Below are 27,837 nucleotides of genomic sequence, written 5' to 3'. Positions count from 1 at the left end.
TGAGCATTTTTTTTCTTTTTTTTTTTTTTTGAGACACAGTCTCGCTCTGTCACCCAGGCTGGAGTGCAGTGGCCGGATCTCAGCTCACTACAAGCTCTGCCTCCCAGGTTTACGCCATTCTCCTGCCTCAGCCTCCCAAATAGCTGGGACTACAGGCGCCCGCCACCTCGCCCGGCTAGTTTTTTGTAATTTTAGTAGAGACGGGGTTTCACCATGTTAGCCAGGCTGGTCTCGATCTCCTGACCTCGTGATCCGCCCGTCTCGGCCTCCCAAAGTGCTGGGATTACAGGCTGAGCCACCGTGCCCGGCCGCATTTTTTTTCTTTTTTGTCTTTTGAGACAGGGTCTCACTGTGTCATCCAGGCTGTAGTGCAGTGGCACGATCATAGCTCACTGTAGCCTTGAACTCCTCGGGCTCAAACAGTCCTCCCACCTAAGCCTCCCAAGTAGCTGGGACTTTTTTTAATTTTGTTGAGTTGGGGTCCTGCTATATTGCCCAGGCTAGTTTTGAATTCTTGGAGCCAAGCAATTCTCCCACCTCAGCCTCCCAAAGTGCTGGGATTATAGGCATGAGCCAGTGTGCCCAGCCCTCGATTTTTGTTTACTTTGTACCTTTCTGTATTGTGATTTTTTTTTTTTTTGAGACGGAGTCTCTGTTGCCCAGGCTAGAGTGCAGTGGTGTGATCTTGGCTCACTGCAACCTCTGCCTCCCAACTTCAAGTGATTCTCATGCCTCAGCCTCCCGAGTAGCTGGGACCACAGGCACGCGCCACCACACTCAGCTAATTTTTATATTTTTAGTAGAGACGGGGTTTCTCCATGTTGGCCAGGCTGGTCTCAAACTCTTGACCTCAGGTGATCTGCCCACCTCAGCCTCCCAAAGTACTGAGATTACAGGTGTGAACCACCATGCCCGGCCTGTATTGTGATTTTTTTTTAAAAAAATGGTGATCTGGCATTACTTTATAATCAGAAGAAAAAAAAAAAAAAAACAATGAAGGCTTAATGGGAGGAATCTGGGGCTGGGCTGTGATTGACGCTGGTCCATGTCTCCTAGGTGGCCTGGGCCTCTCCAACACCATGTACTCACGACTAGGGGAGATCATCAGCATGGATGGGTCTATTACTGTGACCCTGGCAGCGCACCAGGCTATCGGCCTCAAGGTCAGGTGTTTAGGGATTCTGTGGTGCTCTCTGTAGGTCTTCTGGAGTCACATGGTGGCATAGAGGCCAGAGGCTTGCTCCCTCTGAATTGGGCCTGATATCTGACGTGCAGTCCTGCCCTTCAGTTCCCTCACTCTGGCCACACCTCGTGGTGCTCAGTCCCCACACACTGCCCACATGCGTAGTGGCCCTTGGGTTGCATGTCCCTTCCTTTTGAATCTGCCTCCTGTCCCCATTGCCTTTGATCCACCCTTCAAGGCCCAGGTGGGGTGCTGCTGTCTTCGCCTTGGGCTGGAAGTGGTCTCCCCTCCTGAGCCCTCGTCCCTCAGCCTAAGCGTGCCCCCACTCTTTATGCAAGCCGCCTTCCCCCCACTGGTCTTGAGCACCTTAGGGCAGGCCCAGGGCTAACTGCCCTTACTGGCAATCTCATTACTCAGATTATTTCTGCTTAATGTTGACATCAAAGAGAGCTGAATGCACACCATGCTTGGCTCCCCCACCCCAGAGAGCACATGCATTCATGCAGATGTTTGATGAAGAGGGGGCCTGTCTATGTGGCACTGGGAGGGCAGCAGGTGGGACAGCCCTGACATTGAGCACCTTCTTTAAGATAGGCTTGGTTCCAGTGCTCCTGTGTCTTCACATTTCATCATCCAGACCACCCTGCCAGTGGGTGGGAGTGGCCCAGTTTGTGGATGATAAGATGGAGGAGGGTTTCTTTGGAAAGGGATATCCTTTGCCCAAGACCACCAGTCTGGGAAATGAAGGAACTGATATGAAAGTTTTGGACACAGACTGCAAAGCACTGTGGGTCTCCGAGGCTCACGGCACTGGCACATGGGCCCCTGACAGTCTCCTCAGCAGCCTGGCTCCCTGGGCTCTGCCTGTGGCCGCTTGCTCTGAGTTTTTGCTGTCTTCTCTTGCCTGAAGTAAATATTTGCCTCAGAAAGGAAATGTTTCACAAACACACCTCATGCTCTCCTTTCTCCCCACAGCTGACATTAGTCTGTGTCTGTTCTGTTTAGGGGATCATCTTGGCCGGCACTGAGGAGCAGAAGGCCAAATACTTGCCTAAACTGGCGTCCGGGGAGCACATTGCAGCCTTCTGCCTCACGGAGCCAGCCAGGTCTGTCCCTGCACAAAATGTTATCCCTCAGCAGCTGTGACATTGCCCAAGACTCACTGGGGCAAGGGGGTGTTGGTTTTGTTGAGTAGCTGACTTTTCCTTCTTTCCAAAATCTTGCAGAGAATCAACTCAGCAACGGTTCTTGCCATTCCTCTTACCTTGACCTTATTTCTCTGTCCCAGTGAGACTTGCAAGTGAGATACCATGCTTGACAGCACTTACTAAATAAATTTTTGTGGTTTATAACACACCTTGACGTACAATACAGTAATAACGTTCAGGCTTCAAAGCACCTTTCAGAATATGTAGCGTGGGTGGTACTGTTCCTGCTTACACATTAGGAGCTGAGGTTCATTGAGGCTGTGTGATCTGCTGGATGGAGCAGGGCTGCAGCAGGACTCGGGTCTCCAATGATAAGTCCATCACCTGGACCATCCTCCATCCTGCTTCACTGTGCGTGGGAACCTGGGAACAAACATCCTTCCTGGAGTGCCCACAACTCATCCTCACAGGACCTCAGATGAGCCCATTGCAAGCACCCATTTCCATGTTTAAACCTAAGCCCAAGTTGTTTTCACTGCCGCTTTTTTACGTGATGTATTGAAGCAAAGGTCGGCTAAATCCAGCCTCCTGCCTGTTTTTTATAAATAAGTTTTATTTGTTTGTTTGTTTTTGAGACAGGGTCTTGCTGTGTCACCCAGGCTGGAGTGCGGTGGCACGATCTCATCTCACTGCAACCTCCGCCTTCAAGTGATTCTCTTCCCTCAGCCTCCCGAGTAGCTGGGATTACAGGCATGTGCCACCATGCCCAGCTAATTTTTGTATTTTTAGTAGAGATGAGGTTTCACCATGTTGGCCAGGTTGGCCTCGAACTCCTGACTTCAAGTGATCTACCCACCTAAGCCTCCCAAAGTGCTGGGATTACAGGCATGAACCGCCATGCCCAGCCCAGTTTTATTGGAACATGCCCATTGTTTTATAAATTGTCTTCAGCTGTGTTCATGTTTTTTTTTTTTTTTTTTTTTTTTTGAGATGTAGTCTCGCTCTGTTGCCAGGCTGGAGTGCAGTGATATGATCTCGGCTTACTGCAGCCTCCGCCTCCTGGCTTCAAGCGATTCTCCTGCCTCAGCCTCCTGAGTAGCTGGGACTACAGGCATGCACCACCACACCCAGCTAATTTTCGTATTTTTAGTTGAGATGGGGTTTTACCATGTTGGCCAGGATGGTCTCAATCTCTTGACTTCGTGCACCACCTGCTTCAGCCTCCCAAAGTGCTGGGATTACAGGCGTGAACCACCATGCCCGGCCTCATGTTCTATTAATAGCAGCAGAGTTGAGGAGGTGAGACAGACATCCTGTAGCTTGTAAAGCTGAATATGTTATCTGACCCTTCATTTTAAAAGTTCGCTGACCTCTTAAAAGTACTAGAACCTCCATTTTCAGGCTCTCAAAAGCATTCATATTCCCAGTATTCTCCCTTGACCACATCTTTCTGCATCTGCAGTGGGAGCGATGCAGCCTCAGTCCAGAGCAGAGCCACGCTAAGTGAAGACAAGAAGCACTACATCCTCAATGGCTCCAAGGTAGGGCTCCTTCCCCATGGCCACGTCAGGATCTCAGTCACGACCTTCACTGCCACTGAGTGAGCACTCTCCACACACCAGGGATTGTACCTGCTGCTGTAGCACTGACTGCCTTCTTGAGCTGCTTTTATGTGTTTGTTTTTGATTTTTTTTGGTTTTTTAAATTTGAGACGGAGTCTCTGTCACCTAGGCTGGAGTGCAGTGGTGTGATCTCAGCTCACTGAAATCTCTGCCTCCCAGGTTCAAGTGATTCTCCTGCCTCAGCCTCCTTGGTAGCTGGGCTTACCCATTCTTGGCTAATTTTTGTATTTTTAGTAGAGATGGAGTTTCACCATGTTGTCCAGGCAGGTCTTGAACTCCTGACTTCAAGTGATCCGCCCACCTCGGCCTCCCAAAGTGCTGGGTTTACAGGCATGAGCCACCGTGCCCGGCCTGTAAACCCGAAAAATCTTTAAATTTTTTGTTACACAAAATTTCAGACATGTTCTGTGTGCCTGGCTGGCCCCAATTCCGGCCGTCACCTGCTCATGGCCACTGTGCCTCTTCCAGCAGCATTGCTACCTCCAGATCGCATGGTAACAATCACAGCATGCCTCTCTAAATGACAGGAGTTTTGTTTGTTTTTTTAAATAAAAACAAAGCTGTAATATCCTTATCACATTTTAAAAATTGATAATTTCTCTTTTCTTTTGAGATGGGGTCCTGCTCTGTCACCCAGGCTGGAGTGCAGTGGCACAATCTTGGCTTACTGCAGCCTCAACTTCCTGGGCTAAGGTGATTCTCCTACCTCAGCCTCCCAAGCAGCTGGGAGTACAGGCATGCAGCTAATTTTTTTTGTATTTTTTTTGGTAGAGATGGATTTTCACCATGTTGCCCAGGTTGGTCTCAAACTCTGGGGCTCCAGCTATCTGCCCACCTCGACCTCCCAAAGTGCTGGGATTACAGGCATGAGTGACTGTGCCCAGCTGATAATTTCTTACATCTATCAGCATTCAAATATCCCTGATTGCCTCATACCTTTTTTTGGTTTAACTATGTGCTTGAATTAAGATCCACATGATCCCATCTGTTGCGGTTTGTTAAGGAGTCTGTTTCTGCCTCTAACTCCCTTTGTTTCCTTTCCTCCTCCTCACCACCCTCCTGCCTTCTCTTTTTTCATTTCTTTTTAGAATTAACAAATAAATGTTGTGTGTATTTAGATGTGCAACATGATGTTTTGATATATGTATACCTTAAGAAATGATTAAACCCTTTCTTTCTTGAAGAAATGCAGTTGTCTGGCGGTGGAACCTGAGCTGTTTGACAACTTTGGATGTTCTTTCCCCCCTCCACCTCCACCCTGGCCATCCATGTCCCTTGGGAAAATCCTTGGTGTGGGCAAACTGGGCTGAGCCCTGTCCTGTGTTCACTCATGCTTGTTTGGCTTCTGCAGAGCCAAGGACCCTGCATGTCTGGCCTGAGGTCTGACTGATCGACAAAGACAGAGCTGAGATGGGTCACATAGGGGTTTGGTTTTCTCCAAAGTCCTTCTTTCTGTCCTCAGGTCTGGATTACCAATGGAGGACTGGCCAATATTTTTACTGTGTTTGCAAAGACTGAGGTAGTTGATTCTGATGGATCAGTGAAAGACAAAATCACAGCATTCATAGTAGAAAGAGACTTTGGTGGAGTCACTAATGGGAAACCTGAAGATAAATTAGGCATTCGGGGCTCCAACAGTAAGTAGCTCGTGTGTGCGTGTGTGTGTGTATGTGTGTAAGGGGGAGACTGGCCCTTGACTGTGTCCAAATAGCAAGATAAAATGAGATTTAAATACTTTCAGTTTTTGTTAAGCATTTTAAAAAGATCAAACTAAGAATGCCACATGGGCTTTGTCTTTGTACCCACAGCTGAGTGCTGCTCACTTGAGTGCTGCTCACTTGAAGACCTGCTGGTCATCCCCTGCTGTAGCTGCCCTAACGGACAGACCACCTTACCACCTTAGAGCTCAGCTTACAGTCCTCAGCCTTTAGTTGTCTCAGTCTGCAGTGCCTGGCAGCCTGCTTCAGGATGTGGGTTGGGTTCAGGTCCATCTGGGGGCTTGTTCTTAGAGCAGATCATAAGCACCTAAGGGGCCAAGCCAAGCCATATAAGCACTTTTTTTGTCGTGGGAGACATTGTCTCTCTCTGTCACCCAGACTGGAATGCAGTGCTGTCATCTCAGCTCACTGCAACCTCTGCCTCCTGGGGTCGAGTTATTCTCCTGCCTCAGCCTCCCAAGTAATTGGGACTACAGGCGTGCACCACCACACCCGGCTAATTTTTGTATTTTTTGTAGAGATGGGGTTTCACCATGTTGCCCAGACTTGTCTTGAACTCCTGAGCTCAGGCAATCTACCTGCCTCAGTCTCCTAAAGTGCTAGGATTACAGATGTGAGTTACTGTACCTGGCCCCTTTTTTTTTTTTTTTTTAAATAGAGATGAGGTCTTGCTGTGTTGTCCAGGCTGGTCTCGAACTCCTGGGTTCAAATGATCTTCCTGCCTCTGCCTCCCAAAATGCTGGGATTATAGACATGAGCCACCATACCCGACCCTGAAAGCACATTTAAGTCCTCTGTTCATGTTGGCCTCATTCTAGTGGCCACAGGAAGTCACATGGCCCTAGCAGGCAGGGAAAGGGAGGGAGGTCCATCCCTCCTTACAGTGGGAGAGTGCTACCGTTAGATTGCAGGGGTGTGATTGTGTTAGAGTTAAGAATTGAGACCAGTGGTCCCAGTCTACCCTAAGGCTTTAGGAAATGCTGTTCTCTTCCTCACTTTGCTTGTTCTGGCTCTTTATATCCCTGACTGTTTTCATTCTTAAACTTCTGCTAAATGTCACCTTAGAAAAGTCTGACATAGCCCTTAATAAAAATATTATTATCCACCCCCTTGCCAACCTCCATTTCTCTTTATCGTGATGACCTATTTATTTCATCCATAGCACTGATCACAATGTTACATTGTTTTGTTTATAGCTTTTGTCTCCCTAATCAAAGTATGAGCTGCACAAAGATAGGAACTTTGTCTTTCTATACTGTCCTACCAAACATTGGATGGATGGATGGATGGATGGATGGATGGATGGATGGATGGATGGATGGATGGACGGACGGACGGATGGATGGATGGATGGACGGACGGATGGACGGACGGACGGATGGATGAATTGCCTGCTTGCAGGTCAAATGCAGAGTGGTTTGCATTATCAGATGAGATCTTAAATTTCATGTGTTTCAGCTTGTGAAGTCCATTTTGAAAACACCAAGGTACCTGTGGAAAACATCCTAGGAGAGGTCGGAGGTGGGTTTAAGGTGAGTTGCCAGCCACAGCCCCTTGTGAGTACCAGGTAGTGTCATGAGTGCAGCTTGTCGGCCCCCAGCTTTTGCCCTGTCCCTGCTCGTAGCAGAGTAGCCTGTGCATGGCAGGTGACTTTGCATGGTTATCTGTTGGGAAATTGGCCAAATTGAGACTGGAAAATTGGCTGGCTCCTAGAAGAAGTGTATGGTAAGGATTGGGAATCTTCCTTCATGTCTGAGGCCTTATTCGCCTCGAGCGAAGCCTAGGATTCCCTTCTGCAGTGGGTGTGAGAAAGCAACCTGTGGGTTCTGGTGGATCTCAAGCTCTGTGTCCCACAACCGTGGTCTGCATCCCTGCCCTACTCTTTTCTTTTTGGACTAAGACTTACTATTTTTATTAAGAGATGATTCATACAACAAAGGACTCACCATTTTAAAACGTATCATTTCAGTGGTTTTTAGTATATTCACTATGTTGTTCAAATATCTCCTGTGTCTAATTCCAGAACATTTCCTCACCCCAAAAAGAAATGTTGTACCATCCAGTATGACCCTTACCCAATCCTTGGCTGCTACTCTTTTACTTTACGTCCCTATGGATTTGCCTCTTCGGAACATTTCATAGAAAAGCAGTCATATGAAGGCCGGGCGCGGTGGCTCAAGCCTGTAATCCCAGCACTTTGGGAGGCCGAGGCGGGCGGATCACAAGGTCAGGAGATCGAGACCATAGTGAAACCCCGTCTCTACTAAAAATACAAAAAATTAGCCGGGCGCGGTGGCGGGCGCCTGTAGTCCCAGCTACTCAGGAGGCTGAGGCAGGAGAATGGCGGGAACCCGGGAGGCGGAGCTTGCAGTGAGCCGAGATCGCGCCACTGCACTCCAGCCTGGGCAAGAGCGTGAGACTCCGTCTCAAAAAAAAAAAAAAAAAAAGCAGTCATATGCAAGATCCGGTTTGGTGACAGGCTTCTCTCACATAGCATGATGTTTTCAAGGTTCATCTCTCTCATAGCATGAATGAGTAATTCATTCCTTTTATAGCTGAATTCTGTTCTCTTGAGTGGAGATAGCACATTTTGTTCATCCATTCATCAGCTGATGGACATTGGGGTTGTTACCACTTTGGCTGCTATCAGTAATGCTACTTATGAACATTCATGTCAAGTTTTTTTTTTTTTTTTTTTTTTTTTTTGAGACAGAGTCTCACTTAGTCGCCCAGGCTGGAGTGCAATGGCGCGATCTCGGCTCACTGCAAGCTCCGCCTCCTGGGTTCACGCCATTCTCCTGCCTCAGCCTCCCGAGTAGCTGGGACTACAGGCGCCCGCCGCCTCGCCCGGCTAATTTTTTGCATTTTTAGTAGAGACGGGGTTTCACCGTGTTAGCCAGGATGGTCTCGATCTCCTGACCTCGTGATCCGCCCGCCTCGGCCTCCCAAAGTGCTGGGATTACAGGCGTGATCATGTCAAGTTTTTATGTGGAAATACTTTTTCAGTTATTTTAATTTATATCTAAAAGTAGAATTTCTGTTTGGCCCAAGTTGGTCTTGAACTCCTAGGCTCAAGCGATCCTCTTGTCTTGGCCTCCCAAAATGCTGGTACTACAGGTGGGAGCCCCCATGCCCAGCTCTGGCATGTTCCTTTGGAATAATGTTCAGTGGTCTTGTGTGCGGGGACGTTGGTAGAGCTGTAACAGTGACTGAATCACCTTGTTCTGAGGCATTAGGACAGTGCTTTTTCCCAGCTTGAGGGAAGGCAAGCTGATCTGCCCGGCCTGGTCAGGTTGTGGCCTCCTCCTGCTGCCTCCTTCAGGGCCCCTGGGCTCTCCCTGTTCTCCCTGCAGGTGGCCATGAACATCCTCAACAGCGGCCGGTTCAGCATGGGCAGCGCCGTGGCTGGGATGCTCAAGAGATTGATTGGTAGGTAAGTTAGGGACAAGGCCCATTGTGCCCCACCCCCCGCTTCCCCAGCTTCAGCCCTGGAGGCTCTGCCATTCCCCTGGCCCATTCCAGGCCGGTGCTGAACTAGGCCACCTAGACTGAGGGTCCAGCCCAAGCTCGGTCCCTAGGCTTTTGTGGAGACCAGAGGGTCTCCTCAGCCTGCCCCTGAGGTTTGTCGTCGTCCACATTCCTCTGTTTCATCTCCACATGGGTGATGCCGATGTGGGGACAGGCTTTCTCTCTGGGGTAGGGGTGGGGATTGGGGAACAGGCTTTCTGTCTGGGGTGAGAGGTTGCCACCGACCAGTAGGAGCAGAGCTACTTGGTGAGCACACACCAAGAGCCAGGCTTCCAGGATACACGGCCTCTGGTTCCCAAGGTCTGTGTCTTCTGGGTGACTGCACGGTGGGTAGGGAGTAGAGTCGGGTTTGGAACCCAGGTGCCTGGGCCCCTGGATCTTTCTTTTGTTCTCTTCTGTTAGGATACCCCAAACCTCCATTTTCCCTTGCCAGTGAACTTAGAACAGCCCTGTAACCATTCTGGTTGTGGTGGAAGCATCTGTGGGGAAATGGGGGTACCCGGGGCAGCACACCCCTAAGTGCTTTATGAAGCTCCTCTTTGATGCCAGGCTCTGGGCCTGTTTTGGCTTCCCTCCATTTTAGAGATGAGAAGACAGAGACTCAAGAGAGGGCAAGTGATTTGTTGCGGGCCATGCTCCTGGACCCAGAACGAAAGCTGTCAGGCTCCAGGCTCAGGGCTCTTCTCACTCAGGCACAAGGCCTCCGGGGAGCTCCTTTGCCTGGGCTCTCAGTGGGACTCGGCCCTCTTCACCTGCTGAGTGTACCACACCTGGGAGAGCCTGTGGAGAACATGGCTATGGGCGGGGTGGGAGTGCTTCTGCCTGGGGGAGGCGCCATGTCACTCATGGGCCCTTAGAGCTCAGCACTTTGTCACAACCACACGCCTGGAAGCCCCAGCTCAAATATTCAAGCCAGGCGGCCCCACCTGCTTTGGTTAGGAACACTGCGCTGGGTGTGAGCCTGGACCACCTCTGTCTGGGGCCTCTGTGCCTGGCTCTGTGCAAGGCGCCCTCCACCTTCCACCTGATTGCATCTTCACAGTGACTCTGAGGTGTGGGATGGTATTCAGGGAGGTGTCACACTTGGCCCAAGGCACAGGCTGTAAGAACCATGGCCAGGATTCAAGCCTGTATCTGATGCCAAACTCTGTGTGTGGGTGCCATGAGGAGGGGCGGTTCTCCTCTGACCCACGGGTGCTGGCAAGTGGGGGTGCTAGCTTTTGGGGTATTTGATCTCAGCAGACATGCTTCTCACAGTGCCCGCCTGTGGGAAGGATAAGGATGATGGCCATAGGAAATCATGTTTGAACAACAGAAATGTTCCAGTTCTTTCTAATAACTCTGCTCTTCCTCAGAAATGACTGCTGAGTACGCCTGCACAAGGAAACAGTTTAACAAGAGGCTCAGTGAATTTGGATTGATTCAGGTACCGACGGTTGAGTACTGTATTTGTGCATTTCACTGTGTGACGTGAATGGTGTGTTCTTTTGATGTCTCTGTACTGGTGACTCTTCTGTGGTGATTTGGGAAGAAGACTAGTTAAGGCTTTATTTAACACTGGTCACTGGGCTAGCTTCTCTTGGGCATTGAGGCTTCTGACTTAATTACCTTCTGTCCTGTTTCACAGATTTGGCTCTCAGCACATGCAAATTGCTTCTCGTGTTTTTTTCTGAACACTCTAGGAGAAATTTGCACTGATGGCTCAGAAGGCTTACGTCATGGAGAGTATGACCTACCTCACAGCAGGGATGCTAGACCAACCGGGCTTTCCCGACTGCTCCATCGAGGCGGCCATGGTGAAGGTAACCCCGGCATAGCCAGAGAGCTGGTGCTGGAGGGAGGCTTGGGAAAGCTCCCTCACTATGACCTTTCAAGCCCATGCTGTTGCCTGTCATCTTCCTCCTGTCATTGATCCAGTATTTGCGATACACTTGCCCTGTGTAGCACTCCAGGGATAGGCAAGCAGTGGGGAGCAGCAGTGGGGAAGTGTCCGGTGAGCCAGTGGATCAGCAGTTTATAGCAGAAGGAGACCGTTATGATAACATCCTTTTAGAGTAATAACATTGCAGCTGGCTTGCTTGAGAAAGACTTCTTTTTTCCTTAGTTTATGGCCTTCCTACTTTCTGGTATCAAAACTTTGTCTTAAAAACTAAGCATATGGCAGGACGTGGTGGCTCACGTCTGTAATCCCAGCACTTTGGGAGGCCAAGGTGGGTGGATCACCTGAGGTCTGGAGTTCGAGACCAGCCTGGCCAACATGGTAAAGCCCCATCTCTACTAAAAACACAAAAAATTAGCCAGGCGTGGTGGCAGGCACCTGTAACCCCAGCTACTTGGGAGGCTGAGGCAGGAGAATCACTTGAACCCAGGGAGGGTGGTGGAGGTTGCCAAGATTGTGCCATTGCACACTAGCCTGGGCAACAAGAGCAAAACTCCATCTCAAAAAAAAAAAAAAGAAAAAGTATATGAGTCTGGGCAACATGGTGAAACCCCATCTCTACAAAAAATACAAAAATTAGCTGGCATGGTGGCACATGCCTGTAGTCCCAACTACCTGAGAGGCTGAGGTGGGAAGAGCATCTTACTTGGTTGAAGTAGATAATAGAGTTTGCTTTTGTTTTGTTCAGGGTAGAGGGTGTCATTTTTTAGCTGTAATAAAAAAGATGGCCACCCTTTGGGGGACCCTACTTTGTTCCCCCAACAATTGTTTTTAAGCTGATCTCTGGAATTGAGCTCTTGAGAGAAATGGTGAGAGGTATGGCAGCTTACAGAAGCAAACGTCCTGGTGTGGGCAGGAAAGTCTACCTAAAAGGTTGGGATCCTGAAGTGGCAAGGTCCCTGAAAAAATAAAAAATAATAATAATAATAATAAAAGGTTGGGCATCTTGGGCCGTGTTTGAGTCTTTTCTAGGTGCAGGCTGTGTACTGGGTGCATTTGCATGTGTTTTATCATCTCGTTTTCTTGTCACCCTTGAGCAGTGACCACAGACGTTAGTTTGCTGTAGCCAACTTCTTCCAGATACTAAACCTAGGGCTAAATATGGCAGTTTGTCTGCCCCCAAGGCACTTATAGTGTGCACAGACAGAAAGAAGTCACGGCCGCTGGGACTGGGCAGGAACAGGTCAGGTTTTCTCGGGAGGGGGAGATCTTAGGTGGGTTTTAAAGGAACAGGAGCTAAGCCAGGTGCAGATAGGATGAAGGTGGGCCCAGAGGTACAGAAGGTCACGGTGGGGTGGGGAACACAAGCTGGCCAGTGTGGTCAAGGAAGGCAAAGGACTTGTCCACATCACCCCTCAAGTCCCTCCCTGGCCGATCTCCTCCCCAAACCCTGGTGCCTCCCATGGCTCCCCAGCCACCCAGCTCCCTGCAGCGTAGGTCTTCCTTTTGGAAAGGATTCGGTGTGACACCCCACAGGTGTTCAGCTCCGAAGCTGCCTGGCAGTGTGTGAGTGAGGCGCTGCAGATCCTCGGGGGCTTGGGCTACACGAAGGACTATCCGTACGAGCGCATACTGCGTGACACCCGCATCCTCCTCATCTTTGAGGTGAGTGGCCCTGCCACCAGCTAAGCTGTACTCCACCCCCAGGACCCTGCCTGGTCCTGAAGATGCTGCTCAGGGCCTCACAGAGGCCCCCGCGGCCCAGGGCTGGGTCTTATGCTCTCAATGGCTCTCAAGGGCTCTCCTAGCCCTGGCACGTCTCGTTCCTGATTGCTGCCCTCCATGAAGTCACAAGCCTGAGGAGTCAGTTCAGTTAGCATGTGCCTGGTGGCAGGGGAGGGAATTGGGGCCACAGAGATGTTTTTGGGTGCTGTGTTCTGATTGTGTAGCAGGGCCGACCAAGGGGAATGACAGAGTGCAAGTACACAAAGAGGCAGGGAGCGGGCGTCCTCCAGAGGCAGCCAGAGTTTTGTGAAGCATGCCCTTAGGGGCAGAAAAAAAAGGGCTTTGACCAGGGCCGGGGAGAGGGCAGTTTGTCCCTGAGGGCAGGGTAATAGAGCATGCCAGGCCCAGATGGGACTGATCATCAAGGTGAATGAAGAGAGAGTGAAGGGCTTTCTGGGAGCAGCAGTCAGTCCTGCCAGGTGGGCTGGGGCAGGTAGTGGGTTTGGGGGTGTTGAAGAAGGTACACGGGAAGGCTAAAAAAGTAGCCAGAGTGTGGAGGACCTTGACTGACAGCAGAGGAATTTGGAAGCCATAAAACATCTGTAAGCAGGGCATTATTTGGTTGTATCTGTATTGTGGGAAATTCCCCCAGGGGCTCAGCAAGTGCCGGACATATGGATGGGGCTCATGTGGAGAGTGAGTTACAGGGATGAGGCCAGAGGCCAGGGGCTCTCCTGCTGGGAGGGAGAGGCTAGACCTAAGAGAGCATAGCAGGATGGGTGGGATGTGATGGTGGGCATGGGTGTACAGGAGGCAGCCTGAGACAGGGAGAGGGTTTGGGCCTGAGCAGCAGGTCTGGTAATGAGGGGACATCATCAGCCTCCGGGAGTGTAGTCTTGTCTCCTGGGCCGTCCTGTCCAGTGGGAAGCCTCCTTGGCTGCTTTTGTTCCCGGCCTGTCCATTGGGTTCCAGCCATCTCCACTGTTGTAGTGGACATATGGGGCAGGGGCCAGCCTGAGGGCACTGGAGTGGTCTCAGCCTTGCAAAGGGCCTTCTCCAAATGCCCTTCCCTCAGCCCGGGAGGGCTGGAGTTCTCCAGGACTGGGGTGGTCAGCAGGGTTCAGGAAGCCCTCGAGGCCTTGGAAGAACACAGGGCTCTCAATGTGGGGTGGTACCTCCTGTCTGGAGCCTGCTCGGAGCTGGGTGGTTCTGCCAGGAGGCCTCTGCAGTCCCCTCTTTTCCTGTAGGGAGTCCTGCTGTCTGTGTTTTCTGCCTGGCTGCAGAGGACAGTCCTCAGTCCCTGGTGCTGGCTGTGTAGCCTGGGTCAGGCCCCTGCACCTGACGCACATCTCCATTGTGCAGAGTGGGCAGAAGCCCACCGGCCTCTCACTGATCAGAATCATGGGTTGGGGGAGTGGGGAGCATGTGGCCCTCTGGGTGTTGACACCTGGCACTGAGGAGCTTCTAGCTGCCACTCAGCAATTTGTGGCTTCTGTTAGGAATCTGGCCTCCACCTGGAGCCAGCAATGTCTGTCCGGCACTGGCTGAGCCCCAGGCATCAGCACCCCTTACCACCCAGGGAAAGTTGGTTTCCATTTTAAAGAGGACCTGGAGACTTGGAGAAAGGCTTGACACGTGAAGCTGGTCACCGAGCAGTAGAGGGTCCCAGCGGGAGCCCATGGCCATCTGGTCACCTCCTCCTCATCCCTGTGTACTCTCTGAGCCCTGGTCAGAGCCCTGTTCCCAGCTACTTCAGGAGCAGTGGCTTCTGTGGCATGGGCAAGCAGGCAGTGGCTGGGCCTACCCAGCACATATGGCACTACCATGGCTGCCTGGCTGGGGGGCAGCCTTTGACCTCTACACTACTGGCCACAGGGAACCAATGAGATTCTCCGGATGTACATCGCCCTGACGGGTCTGCAGCATGCTGGCCGCATCCTGACTGCCAGGATCCGGTAAGTACCATTGTCACTGTGTGCTTCTCAGAGCCTATACCTGCCCAGCAGGGGCCAGTCCAGGGCAGTGGGAGGAAAGAGCTGCCTTGACCTCGAGTGGGGGCATGGGGGTGTGGCGCAGCCTTGTGGAGGGGACCTTCCCCTGTGGTATTTGGGGGCTTATTGCCCAGGGAAGCCCTCGCTGCCCTGCCCTTATGGCCACACTACCCTACAGCTCCAATGTGAACACTGTATCCCCGCTCTGGTCCCTCACACTGGAGGCAGCTGGTTTTTCAGAATCTGAAGAATGACAGGTGTCCCCTTAAAGGTGCCAGGCCTCACAGCCAACATAAGACCAGTGTTTTTCTTCTCTGCCCTTCTTCCCCTCCTGCCCCCCTCCACCCCCATCCTAGGGGCACAGCAATCCCAAATCACTGCTGGAGACTAAGTACAGGTTGCTGGTAGCATTTTGTCTCCTTCACAGGAGACAGCTGCTGGGAAGCTGGCTGTGACTCCACCCCTTACATGTGTGGCTCCCTTGAGGCGACTGGGTGCTCTCCGGCAGGTGGTTTGGTTGAGGGGTTCAGCCTATAGCCAGAGGCCCGGCATATCCAGGCCAGGGAGGGGCACGGAGCTTCTGGGTGCCAAGTGGGCCGTGTTGCTGGACAGTGAGAGCCAGCAGTGAGGCCTCCAGTCACAGGACCATGGACTTTCTGCAGTGAGTTTAAACAGGCCAAAGTGACCACAGTCATGGAGACCATTGGCCGGAAGCTTCGGGACTCCCTGGGCCGAACTGTGGACCTGGGACTGACAGGCAACCATGGAGTTGTGCACCCCAGTCTTGCGGTAAGTGGGCCTAACAGGCATACCCCCTACTTCAGTGCCCTTCTGCCAGATCTCATGGCAGAAAAGATCTCACTGTGGGGGGTCTGGGCTCCTCCAGGGGAGGCTGGGGAACACCAGCTAGTCCATGACACCCTGGATTGCCTCCCTCAGATGGGGCATCTTTGCCTGGTACCCGGACTGTGGGACAGGACAGGGCACTGTAGGGATGAGGTGCTGAACTGACTCCTGTCTTGGTTAATAGGACAGTGCCAACAAGTTTGAGGAGAACACCTACTACTTCGGCCAGACCGTGGAGACACTGCTGCTCCGCTTTGGCAAGGTAACCAGGCCCTCCCAGGCCTGGGTCGCAACCGGTCCCCCAATTTGGCCAGCATTCATGAGACTACTTTTTGTCAAGCATCCTTTGGGACCAGGCCTAGAACAGAAATCTTGATCGCCCTGGAGGGATGGGGTGGTGAGGTCAGGCTGACTTTGTCAGCCTGTCCTGGGGCCCACTTAGCTACTTGGAGGGGCACCCTTGCTGGGTGAGTTTTCTGCAGTGTTTTTCTGTGCACCTTTCAGGTAGAGAGGCTCCCTAGAATCGGGAGGGCGGCCCCACCTGGGGCCTGAATCTAGGGACCTGATTGGTGGGGCCCTTGCTGCTGAAGGTGACAGTAGCACAGTAAGCACTGGCTTCTGGTCTCAGCCAAGTTTCTGGGACCAGGTCTTGCCTTAACCTCCTCCCTGAATCTAGAGATCAAAGAGAAGGGAAAACAGAAGGTGGCTGGGAGCCGTTCTCCCATGACCTGAAGGGAAAGGCTTTATTGGCTCCACTTTCTCAAGGAACACAGGAAACTAAGACAGGCAGAGATGCAGCCCAGGGAGGGACCGTGTGGGGGACTGGTCTAGGTAGTGAGTCCCCACTCAGAGCCTCTGTGATCCCAGACAATCATGGAGGAGCAGCTGGTGCTGAAGCGGGTGGCCAACATCCTCATCAACCTCTATGGCATGACGGCTGTGCTGTCGCGGGCCAGCCGCTCCATCCGCATCGGGCTACGCAACCACGACCATGAGGTGAGTCCAGCCTAGCCTCACACAGGGCCTGGCTGCTGGCATCTGTCCTGCTGCACTTTAATGAAGTTAATTGTTGAGGAGGGTGTGGGCGGGTGTGGGGGAGGGCTGGGCCAGTTGAGGGGGTATCCACAGGTCCTGCAGGGAGAGGCTGTGGGGGAGGCTGTGCAAGTTCACCATGCGGTGGCTGTGGGAGGGTCTGTGCTGTTCAGGAGATGGGGCCGTTCCTTTTCTTCTTCCTGCCTGAGAGAAGAGGCGGGTGAGTGACAGGGGTTCCCGATCCCAGTGCCCTGACCCCCAGTGAGGGGCAGACCCTGCACATTGCCCACTCTGCTGGGGGGAGGCGGTGCAGTGTCTGAGGACCCACTGTGTACCAGGATCTCTGCCTGCACTTCCCAGAGTGCCTGCAGATACCAGGATTGTGACATCTGCCTCTCAGAGGAAACAGGCTCAGAGATATTAAGTCACTTGCTGTTGGGGAAAGGCTGTTGGGTCGGGGCTGGAATTAGAACCTGAGACGGGGTGACTCCTGAGCCAGGCCTTTTCACCCCTGCCATGCTACCCAGTTTGGCTGATAGGCTGGGTTTTTGAAGCTCAGAGGTCAGATTCCAGGAATTTGGGCATATCTTTTCTGTCCTTGGTTCTGGCAGGTTCTCTTGGCCAACACCTTCTGCGTGGAAGCTTACTTCCAGAATCTCTTGAGCCTCTCTCAGCTGGACAAGTGTGAGTGGCATGTCTTGGGGGAGGGAAGGAAGGGCCCACTTCTAGGCCCCTATTGAGGGTGAGCTGTTTCTGGACCCTGTCAAGCTCCCAGAGCCTGCTGGCTACTCACAGACCTTTGCCTTGAGTGAGGGCCCGGGTAGGCCTGGGCTTAGCTGCAGCAGTGCCCGCCAGGCACTGTAGGTGCAAACCTGCCCCATTCACGAAGGTAGTTGTATTTATTTATATTTATTTATTTTGAGATGGAGTTTCGCTCTTGTTGCCCAAGCTGGAGTGTAATGGTGCAATCTCGGCTCCCTGCAAACTCCACCTCCTCAGTTCAAGCGATTCTTCTGCCCCAGCCTCCCAAGTAGCTGGGATTACAGGTGCACACCACCACGCCCAGCTAATTTTTTGTATTTTTAGTAGAAACAGAGTTTCAACATGTTAGCCAGACTGGTCTCGAACTCCTGACCTCAGATGATCTGCCTGCCTCAGCCTCCCAAAATGCTGGGATTACAGGCATGAGCCACCGCGCCCTGCCTGCCAAGGCAATTTTAGATTGAGCAAGTGCAGAGCCCTTTGTGCAGGACCCCTGGCATCTGCCCAGCATGCCTGGCTGTATTCTTTTTTTTTTTTTTTGGAGACATAGTCTCACTTTGTCACCCAGGCTGGAATGCAGTGGCACGATCTTGGCTCACTGCAACCTCCACCTCCTGGGTTCAAGCAATTCTTGTGCCTCAGCCTCCTGAGTAGTTGGGATTACAGGCATGCACCACCATGCCCAGCTAATATTTGTATTTTCAGTAGAAGCAGGGTTTCACCATGTTGGCCAGGCTGGTCTCCAACTCCTAACCTCAGGTGATCCGCCTACTTGGCTTCCCAAAGTGCTGGGATTACAGGCGTGAGCCACTGTGCCTGGCCCTGGCTGTATTCTCGAAGCTGTCTGGGGAAGGCTTATGAAGGGAGGAGCGCCAGGTTGTACCTGATTCTGGATACAGCATTTTACCTGCCCCTTTACCCACTGCGACCCATCCAAAATGACCTTGCAGTGCCCTGCAGAGGTCTCAGGCCTTGGCCTAGAGAACAGAGGGCTTTGCTCGTGCTCCCTGGTCTGTCTGCAGTGCTCTTCCTCTTCTATAGCCACTTGACCACATCTGGGAATGCCCAGCTCAGTCTACCTCTGACCCTCACAGTCCTGTTGGCCTGAGGCTCTGGATCAGTGTCCCTGCAGAGCCCAGTCCTGTTGCCAAGTGACGGGGGTAGGTGCCAGCACTGTGGCACTCGCCGAGAGTGGCATATGATTTTTTGCAGGTCCTAGCCCTGGGGGTAGCCCAGACCGCCCCCCCCCCCCCGAGTGCTGACAGGTTATGTGCTGTGGAGGATGCTGAAATGGTTTCTCCTCCAGTGGGCTGGAATCACAGATGGGCTGTTTATGGAGCAAGTGCCAGCTCCACCCCACGAGATCTGGGGCTTAGAAATGAGCAGGATGAGTCCTTTGTAACTGAGAATGAAGCTGTGCCCTTCTCTCCCTACAGCCCTGAATCACTTGCTGGGGGTTTGGAGGAGGGGGTCACCCTTAGGGCTGCTTCATGGTGGGTGGGCTGACTTTGTGGAAAAATGCCCCCACTTCAGCCATGTTTGTCTTATCACAATGCAGAAGTATCACCCACCATCTTTCCTTTTCCTTCCCAGATGCTCCAGAAAACCTAGATGAGCAGATTAAGAAAGTGTCCCAGCAGATCCTTGAGAAGCGAGCCTATATCTGTGCCCACCCTCTGGACAGGACATGCTGAGGCAGGGGAGAGTGTCCCCTGCTGCTGCCCACCCCCACCCATGGCCCGTTGCTGGATGACTGTCACTCTTTTTTCAGGTGTTACAACTTGGCATTATCACGGGTTGAGCCATTTGTTCCCTGTCTGCACCTGAAGGGTTGTCTCCTGGCCTGGGAGAGCCTATTCCAGGTTTCGACCTGCAGGAGTGCTCTCTAACAGGACCATCACAGCTTCTGAACTGAGCCGGAGAGAGAGAATGGAATTGCCGACCTCTGGAACTGGCGGGTATTCTGGTCATTGAGGAGACACCATAGTGGAAACTGGGGCTTGAGCTGCTGCCTCCAGGGCGTGAGGTGGGTGGGGACCTGTGTCAGGTGTGGATAGCCATTTCTGCTCAACCACACATTCTCTAAGAAACAGCTTGAAAGCTGTGTCTGGGTCATTCATTTAAACTAGAAGCAGAGGCACTTAAAACATGTACCAGGAACCATTTAAAGAAGAATATAAAATGTCACAATCTGTGCACTCTTAGCCTTTGCTGTACTTGTCACACTGTTCCTCAGAACCAGCATTTAATGGGTGACAGCAGGACCCTGAGAACCACCCTTTGTTGATGGCCTCGGGTCCCCTTTGTCCTCACTCTGCAAGGAGGGCCCAGAACGCTAAGGAGCAGACACAGTGCAGTCCACAATGCCTTGGAGTTATGAGCCCTTAGTTTTTATCCTCCTCAGGAGATAGGGAGGCTGCCTCAGCTGAGATACGCACCTAGGGACTTTAATTTCTTTACAAAACTGGCCCCTACTCTTGAGGAGAGGATGAATGGTATCTCCAGGCTGTCCCAGCAGGTCTTTGCATTTCTCCAGCCTCCCTTTTACTGGCGCTTGCAAGATACACTGGGTCCCAGCATGCTCACTGTGGTGGACTTTAAGCTTTGGTATGGTCCTTGGGTGGTCTGGAGCTCTAAAATGCCTATGGTGGACATTCCCTTGAGCACAGAGAAAGCGGCCAGCTCTTTTTCCTCCAAGTATATTCCCAATTTACTGTGATGCTGGAAATAGGCAAGGAGGAGATTGGGAACTTGGAGAGCTGAGCTGGCTGAGCGGGGCTGGCCTGAGCATTGTGCCAGGGGTTTGGTAACTAGTTTTTAAAACGAGAAAGTTTCTAAATATTGTGACCATGTAAATAACCTCTCAGTGAAACCTAAAGTTCTGTTTTGTTAATGATAGCAAGGAAGCATTTTGCACAAAATGAAGCATGCATACCTCTGGACAAAAGGCTGCTTGGACTTTCTTTGCACAGGGGAAGTTTGGGGAGGGGCTGTCAGACCCACCCCACTTCCAGGCAGACCTCTGGAAGGGGGCTTCACTCTAGGCTGGTGGTGTGTAAGGCCTTGGTCAGCAGCAAATTCTCCATTCATCCATCTGGGTTGAAAAGGCCTAGCGACCAGTTCAAGCCTGTCCCTCTCATCTGTAGTTGCTAACTTTTCTTAAGCATGTTGTGGGAAGAGGAGACCCCAGCATGTGTTTCTTAAATGATTTCACCAGTGAAACCCCCAGGAGACTTTTGCTGGGAAGGCTGGCAGTGGAGCTCACTAGGAAGCATTCTTACCAAGGAAAAGCCTTGTGTTCTTAGGCTAGACAGCTCTCCTAGCTGGAGCCTCCTTGAGAGCCACAGCAGTAACTGTGGGCCTGAGACATGCCCACAGAGACCAGGTCTCTTCAGGCAGCCTGGGAGATCTAGGGCCTACTGGGGAGGGAGGGAGCGAAGTCAAGGCAAATGGAGAAAGTGACATTTTGGCAAACTTGTTAGCACTTCCATGGAGCTGTGATCAGCTGTCCTTAAGAGTCGAGAAGGAAAGCAAGCCGTCATTTTCACCTGACCTAGTTTTCTGGGAGAGGTTTCTCTGGCAGACCTTGTTGTTAGATAGGTTCATGTCTCGTTCTCCCTGAACAAAGGTTCTGGCTCTGTTAACTGACAAGTTTGGATTCTATGTTAACCTCTAGATGATCCTGAGATCAATTTTCATAAGCAGGGATAAAGAGGGAGAGGACTTGGAGGGACTGGTGTAGGAAGACCTACGTTTCCTGTCTCCGCCTTTCCCCCACAGGAAGAACTGTCAGTATCTTTGCAGCTGGAAGGTCCCAGTAAAGCCCAGAGCCTCTGCCCTCAGCTCTTGGCTGGACACCTAGAGATCAGTCATGGGTAATAGTGTTGAAGCTCAGGAAGCCTTTAGACCTATCTTCCAACTTTCCCACTTTATAGCCAAGAAACCAGGCCCAGGGCATGAAGGGATTTGCCTGAAGTCACACAAATGCCACACTTAGGACTAGAATCCTGGTCTGAGTTCCAGCCCAACATTCAATCTCTTCTATCAGACCCGTTCTGCATCTTGATTTTTTTAGCATAGAAAGTTTGGTTGATAGCATAAACAAAATGGATACCACTGAAGATGCAGAGTGGCACAGAGCTCCTGCCTGCCCACGGCATCAGGAGGCCCAGCTTGGCAAAGCCTTGCCTGTTACCTGTTACAGGAGTTGGTACAGGCGAAGGGGGCAGCTTGAGGAAAGGTGGTGGCTTCTTGTACAGATCAAAGTCCACGTGGTGCCTGTCCCAGCTCCATCGGTCTCGATCCAACACAGGCTCCAGTACGTTAGCAAACAGGGAGTTTTCCTTCCACTCCTAAATTGGGGGAGTAAGTAAATCAGGAGAAAGGTCCCTATGGACACCCCACCTGAGACCCTGCTCTTCCCTGTGGACCTCATTCAGCTCTTTGATGGGTGGCAGCTTGAGATCCTGAAAGCTGCCTTCAGTGTCGCTCTGAAGACCTGTCACTTGGAATCCCCTGGCTGTGAGCCAGGCTTGGCGGGATTTCTTCTGGGCTTTCTTCTCCTCTTCCTTCAAGTCCAGGGGCTCCACCATGGCTGAGAGGTAATCCTGTGAGTACGTGAATCTCTTTCTTGGCTCCTAGAAATGGGGGCAGACAGGTTGGGGTAGAAGGGCTGATAGCAATCTTGGATTTCTTGTAGGAATCAGAAACAGCTGGGGGCATAATCATAGTTCCTGATGACGTAAATAGTGCATTGAGAGGAAATGACTGTGCAGCAGTCCCGTAAGGGTCATATTATTGTCCCCTTTGATGGGAGAAGCCGTTTCCTGAAGTTAATGTGTGCTGGAAGCCTAAACCATGGCTTTCCCTTCTGTTGGTAGCTGCCTTCATAAGCAGCAATCATAAAGTGTACCCCAGAGGTAAGGATGCTACAGTTGTTCTCCTTCATGTACATCTGAGCTTCCATTGAGGATCTCGGGCTCACCCTCAGTGTGGAGGATTCTCATTTAGTGTGGAAGAGAACATTTCTCAACATCTGAGCCTTGTCTACTTCCCCTAGCATGATTGGCTTTCATCTGTATACCTGAGATCCCCCGCTGACCTCCAGGCAGGTGTGGTCAGAGGAAAGAATTCATGGGATTTGCCAACTGCCATCATCCTGTCTGGGTCTCTCACCTTGGCCATCTCTTGATACAGCTGCTTCTTGGCAAGCTCTGTAGAATTCATGGTCTGGATACTATAGTTGTAGACGGCCTTGTTGGCAGGGGCTGAAATTTTAATCACCTTCGCCACGGACTTTGGAGGCTTCTTGCTGACCTGGTAGGCTTCTGTGATGTTTTTCTGAAGAAAGAGACACCAGTCACTACCCACACCAGGTCATCCTCACCCCCAACTGCCAGCTCATAGGCAGTGAGATGATCTCTGGGACATAGCTGTGGTGCAGGTATTGATTGATTCTTCAATACTGGTGCTGTTATTTCATTGTAGAACCAGGGCAAAGGGCCACTAGTCCAACCTCTCACTATCCAAAATGGAATTTAAGAGGACCAAAAAATTGAGACCCTTAAGATCACTGTAACTGGAACACACATCATGTGACCACTCATCTCCCAACCAGCTTGTGATAAAGACAGAATTTCTGTCTCACATGGTCAGAAGTAGGAGAGTGTGGATGGGATATTACAACCTAAAGCAGCAAGGACTGCCGTCCTTGACCGTGGTTAACTGTCAAGTGTGCGTAAGGAGCATGACCCTCATTCTCTCCAGCAGGCCCAGTATGGAAATGGGAACTCTTCCCTGAACAGAAGGAAATATGATGGTCTGTTGGCTTTCTTTGTGAATGAAAATAGAAATGTGGAAGGAGATAAAAGACAACACAGAAGGCTGGGGGGAAAGGTGGCTGGGACCCAAAACAAGGGAGAACTGGGAAAAGTTACCACTCTAAATTGTTGGGCACTGTGCAGTGTTTCATATGCATATTTCACAGTAACCTTCAGCAAAATACCATCTTTTACCTTTAAAAATCTTTTTAGCACAAGATGGTGACCTTAGCTCAAATACAGTGGCTTGACTTTGGAATCATTGAGGAATTTCTGCACAAGAATGCAGAATAATCAGGGGAGGACAAAATCTGCGATTCACACACATGAAAGAACAGACTGTCCAGGCAACAGGGATGCAAGGCAAAGACAGGTCTAGGTCCTCAGACTTTGGAGCACCTGCGAGAAGATTATACTAGGGATGCCATGTAAAGCAAGGATCCTGTCATGGCCCACACGGAACTTCAATCAATATTTCTTGATGTGTCGAGTTTTTTTAGTTATCCTTAGGTGGGGAGTTGATCTGAGTTTCTCAGTCTGCCATTCCTAGAAGTCCCTGCTCCTTCCAAATCCTAGAATTGGTGAATTACAACCTAGGGGGACAGATTCTTCTTTCCATGTTACTCCTTTCTTAAAATTTGAAGTTGAAATTCTGAACTAATGCTTGTTAGAGGGAAAGCAAACAGTGTTCCGTAGTTCTTCTGGGTGCCTGAGATTCTCTGCCAAGGGGTGACACCTGCAGGATAATTTGGACTCAGAGCAAAAGTCGATGCTAGAGAAGTACGTAACAGTATTAAAAAAGGCCACAGACTGAACAACTGAAGCTAAATTATTGGAAAAGATGGGCCAAGAATTTAACACAATAAATTATTTTAAAATAAGAGTGAAGATAGCAATATGAAGCAGAAGTAAGACTAAAAGAAAAAGTATTGAGTATGAAAATAGTTGAAATAGAAGACAAGAGAAAGATATATTGCAGAAGTGATACTGTTGTAGAACGAATGAATGAACTGGAAGATCCACTTGAGATATGCTGTCAGAAAGCAGTCCTGTATAAAAAGATAAAATTAGAAACTGAGCATAGAGGATGGAAATAACATCCCAATAATAGAAGTCCCAAAAGGAGGGGAAAAGTGAGAACAAGAAAATTTGAAGAAATAATGAATGTCAGAAAAGACAAAACTTCCAAGCCTGGGTACACTGTTATTAGTGGGATTTAAGCAAACAAATACAAAGATAAACTCTCAAAGCTTCTAGAGGAAAAGAGCAGGCCACCTGTAAAGAAAAAAGTATCACTTGTGATCAGATCCACAACAGCAACAAGGTAAATTAACTTCAACCTAGAATTTCATATCCAGGCAACCTAATTGTGAGGGCATATGCTTAGGTTTACAAGGCCTTAGGTTTTACACAAAACCCTCCTTTAAAAACTCTTGGGGCCGGGTGTGATGGCTTACACCTGTAATCCCAGTACTTTGGGAGGCTGAGGCAGGCAGATATCTGAGGTCAGGAGTTCGAGACCAGCTTGGCCAACATAGTGAAACCTTTTCCATACTAAAAAATACAAAAATTAGCTGGGCATGATGGCACATGCCTGTAGTCCCAGCCACTTGAGGCAAGAGAATTGCTTGAACCCAGGAGGTGGAGGTTGCATTAAGCTGAGATCATGCCGCTCTACTCTAGCCTGGGTGACAGAGCGAGACTCCATCTCAGAAAAACAAACAAACAAAACAAAACTCATGGGAAAAAATTCAAAATGGAGGAGGAACATGCAGGAGGATTCAAGGTTAGCAAGTAATGTCCAGTATCCTAGTAAAGTTGTCTTAAAAGGACTAGGAGCCGGGCGCGGTGGCTCAAGCCTGTAATCCCAGCACTTTGGGAGGCCGAGGCGGGCGGATCACGAGGTCAGGAGATCGAGACCATCCTGGCTAACACGGTGAAACCCCGTCTCTACTAAAAATACAAAAAAACTAGCCGGGCGCGGTGGCGGGCGCCTGTAGTCCCAGCTACTCGGGAGGCTGAGGCAGGAGAATGGCGTAAACCCGGGAGGCGGAGCTTGCAGTGAGCTGAGATCCGGCCACTGCACTCCAGCCTGGGTGACAGAGCAAGACTCCGTCTCAAAAAAAAAAAAAAAAAAAAAAAAAAAAAAAAAAAAAAAAAAAAAAAAGGACTAGGAAAAAGTAAAATTTCAGAGCCTGAAACTGAAATTCTAGAGACTATAAAAGGGATGGTGTTGTATGGGTAGGAGATAAGAGGGATGAGAATGTACTATTTGTCTTACAAAGGGAATATAGTCTTATGAGTTTAACAATTATGAGTTTTAACAGTTCAGTAGGAATGCCTAACCATATGGTCTTCAGGATAACCACCTTAAAAACAAAGATAGAACGTATAACAAGTCCACAGAAGAAAACTTGATCTACCCAAAGAACACAGGAATGGAGGGTTTAAAAGTAGATTAGGTGGCAAAAATGCCTCATCTAACAGTAATTAGTGTTAAGGTTGCCAAATAAAGAATCTCAGATTGGATTTTTTTTTTTTTTTGAGACAGAGTTTCGCTCTTGTTGCCCAGGCTGGAGTGGAATGGTGCGATCTTGGCTCACTCTAACCTCCGCCTTCCATGATGAAGTGATTATCCTGCCTTGGCCTCCTAAGTAGCTGGGATTACAGGCGTGTGCCACCACGCCTGGCTAATTTCCTTTTTAGTAGAGATGAGATTTCACCATGTTCAGGCCGGTCTTGAACGCCTGACCTCAAGAGATCCACCCACTTCAGCCTCCCAAAGTGCTGGGATTACAGGTGTGAGCCACCACACCCAGCCTGGATTTTTTTTAAAGCTAACAATATGCTATCTACAAAACTTTCAACACAAAGATACAGGTTTGACAGCTAAAGGGAGACAGCATATACACTAGGCAAAAAGGCATCAGAAAGCAAAGACAAAAAAGCTGTATGGCATTCTTAATATCTGCTGAAACAATTCAAGTTAATCTATCAAAAGGGGCAAAAGGATATTGTATATTGAGGACAACAAAAAGGTATAACTTGTAAATATATATGCACCTAGCAATATAGTCTCAAAATATATTAAGAAACAACTGACAGGATTACAAGAAGAAACAGACATCTATCATCACTGGAGAGCAACCAAGGCAACCAGGATTTGAGAGGCCAAGAATTTGGAGAAAAGGGAAATAATGGTGGTTCCATTTTGTTTTTGCAGTTTTTTCTCAAGGGATTTACTGACTACTAAGTTGCACATGGATAAGGGAGAAATAAGAACGTCAGCAGAAAAAGAAGCTAAGAAGGTATTTTGGAAAATGTTGCATTGCTAGGGAAACAAAATTGGATTTCAAAATTGGAAATTGTGCCAAGGAGGAAAGGCCCTGGTACCTCTAGGCCTCCAGTTTAGAATTCAGAAAATCTGTGCTTTAGGAGTAAGGGCAAGCCTGACTCTGATTAAGGAGATTTATCTGTCCTCTGTCTCCTGCTATATCATCTGTGGAATAAGACATCAAGAGTCTCTACAGTTTTCAATACACTCTTTACCATTTAACAAAAAATAACAGACATGCCAGGAAACAGGATGAAAAGATGGAAACCAAGAAAAAAGAGAGACAATAGAAACAGACCTGAGGTAATCCAGATATTGGAAGTATCAGACAAGAACATTAAACTAGTCTGGACATGGTGGCTCATGCTTGTAATCGCAGCACTTTGGGAGGCCGAGATGGGTGAATCACCTGAGGTGAGGAGTTAGAGACCAGCCTAACCAACATGGTGAGACCCTGTTTCTACTAAATATACAGAAATTAGCTGGGCGTGGCAGTAGGTAGTCCCAGCTACTCGGAAGGCTGAGGCAGGGAGAATTGCTTGAACCCAGGAGGCGGAGGTTGCAGTGAGCCAACTGCACTCTAGCCTGGGCGAAAGAGCGAGACTCTATCTCAAAAAAAAAAAAAAATAATAATAATTATGATTAATCAAAATAAATGAAAATGAGAATTTCACCAGACACCTGGAACCTATAGGAAAAGTAAATGGAAATCATAGAATTGGAGAAATCATCATTAAAGTTAAGATCCAGTGGATGGGTTTAATTGCAGCTTGGACACAGTGTTGGAGAAAAGCTGAATGTTGGGGAAAAAGGCTGAGACAGGGCTTGCATGTCTGACATAATGTAAAAGAGTCTTGGAACATGTCTGGGATCCAGGGTCTAAAACCCCTTGTGGCCTTTGGATCACCAAGCTCTGTGCCAAAGGGTGGAAGGCTGCCCTGCCGCACCACAATCTAAACTCAGGGCACAAGCCACGACGGCGTGGCTTGGATGGAATCCAGGGCTCAGGTCATAAAACCCCTCGTGGCCTCTGGAATGTGTCTAGACTTGCTGGCTCCTTGCTTCTAGCACTCTCAGCCTCATAGGTTGATTGTATCTTAAACTAGAAGAACGTGTTTCCCATTATCTTAAGTAGCAGAACATGTTCCATATGCTTCAGAGGAAATGCTAAACCATCACTGCTGTAGATCATGCACTTGATACACTGCTTTCTTTCAACCCCCACATCCTCACCACCTGCTTCTTTGATC

At 49.9% G+C, this 27,837-nt stretch overlaps 4 protein-coding genes across 19 annotated transcripts in view; 2 read left to right on the top strand and 2 right to left on the bottom strand.

The window, feature by feature from the left end:
• ACAD9 (acyl-CoA dehydrogenase family member 9) overlaps window positions 1–19,638 on the top strand; it is a 31,550-nt gene extending 11,912 nt beyond the window's left edge. For both annotated transcript variants that reach the window (XM_050781680.1, XM_050781681.1), the window contains 15 exons: window positions 1,057–1,163; window positions 2,189–2,289; window positions 3,794–3,872; window positions 5,416–5,590; window positions 7,130–7,203; window positions 9,025–9,100; window positions 10,555–10,625; window positions 10,882–11,001; window positions 12,615–12,743; window positions 14,679–14,758; window positions 15,457–15,583; window positions 15,825–15,902; window positions 16,508–16,636; window positions 17,284–17,356; window positions 19,028–19,638. In XM_050781680.1, coding sequence (XP_050637637.1) covers window positions 1,057–1,163; window positions 2,189–2,289; window positions 3,794–3,872; window positions 5,416–5,590; window positions 7,130–7,203; window positions 9,025–9,100; window positions 10,555–10,625; window positions 10,882–11,001; window positions 12,615–12,743; window positions 14,679–14,758; window positions 15,457–15,583; window positions 15,825–15,902; window positions 16,508–16,636; window positions 17,284–17,356; window positions 19,028–19,128 — 1,520 coding nt within the window. In that variant the 3' untranslated portion in view covers window positions 19,129–19,638. The remainder of the gene's footprint in view (window positions 1–1,056; window positions 1,164–2,188; window positions 2,290–3,793; window positions 3,873–5,415; window positions 5,591–7,129; window positions 7,204–9,024; window positions 9,101–10,554; window positions 10,626–10,881; window positions 11,002–12,614; window positions 12,744–14,678; window positions 14,759–15,456; window positions 15,584–15,824; window positions 15,903–16,507; window positions 16,637–17,283; window positions 17,357–19,027) is intronic.
• COPG1 (COPI coat complex subunit gamma 1) overlaps window positions 1–27,837 on the top strand; it is a 583,372-nt gene that overhangs the window by 185,125 nt on the left and 370,410 nt on the right. The gene's annotated exons all lie outside the window — the stretch shown is intronic.
• RPN1 (ribophorin I) overlaps window positions 1–27,837 on the bottom strand; it is a 359,024-nt gene that overhangs the window by 269,567 nt on the left and 61,620 nt on the right. The gene's annotated exons all lie outside the window — the stretch shown is intronic.
• Window positions 16,632–27,837, bottom strand: part of CFAP92 (cilia and flagella associated protein 92 (putative)) — an 83,072-nt gene continuing 71,866 nt past the window's right edge. For 12 of the 15 annotated variants that reach the window (XM_050781600.1, XM_050781609.1, XM_050781601.1 and 9 more), the window contains 3 exons: window positions 22,610–22,774; window positions 21,865–22,071; window positions 20,132–21,786 (listed from right to left, as the gene is read on the bottom strand). In XM_050781600.1, coding sequence (XP_050637557.1) covers window positions 21,466–21,786; window positions 21,865–22,071; window positions 22,610–22,774 — 693 coding nt within the window. In that variant the 3' untranslated portion in view covers window positions 20,132–21,465. Of the gene's footprint in view, window positions 16,877–20,131; window positions 21,787–21,864; window positions 22,072–22,609; window positions 22,775–27,837 lie in introns of those variants that run through there. The other 3 variants (XM_050781604.1, XM_050781607.1, XM_050781610.1) reach the window with 3 other exon arrangements.

The sequence above is a fragment of the Macaca thibetana genome, chromosome 2 (assembly GCF_024542745.1).
Source record: "Macaca thibetana thibetana isolate TM-01 chromosome 2, ASM2454274v1, whole genome shotgun sequence".
Taxonomy (NCBI): domain Eukaryota; kingdom Metazoa; phylum Chordata; class Mammalia; order Primates; family Cercopithecidae; genus Macaca; species Macaca thibetana.
Note: the sequence above shows the minus strand (reverse complement) of the source record. Positions and strands in the feature narration are given on the sequence as shown.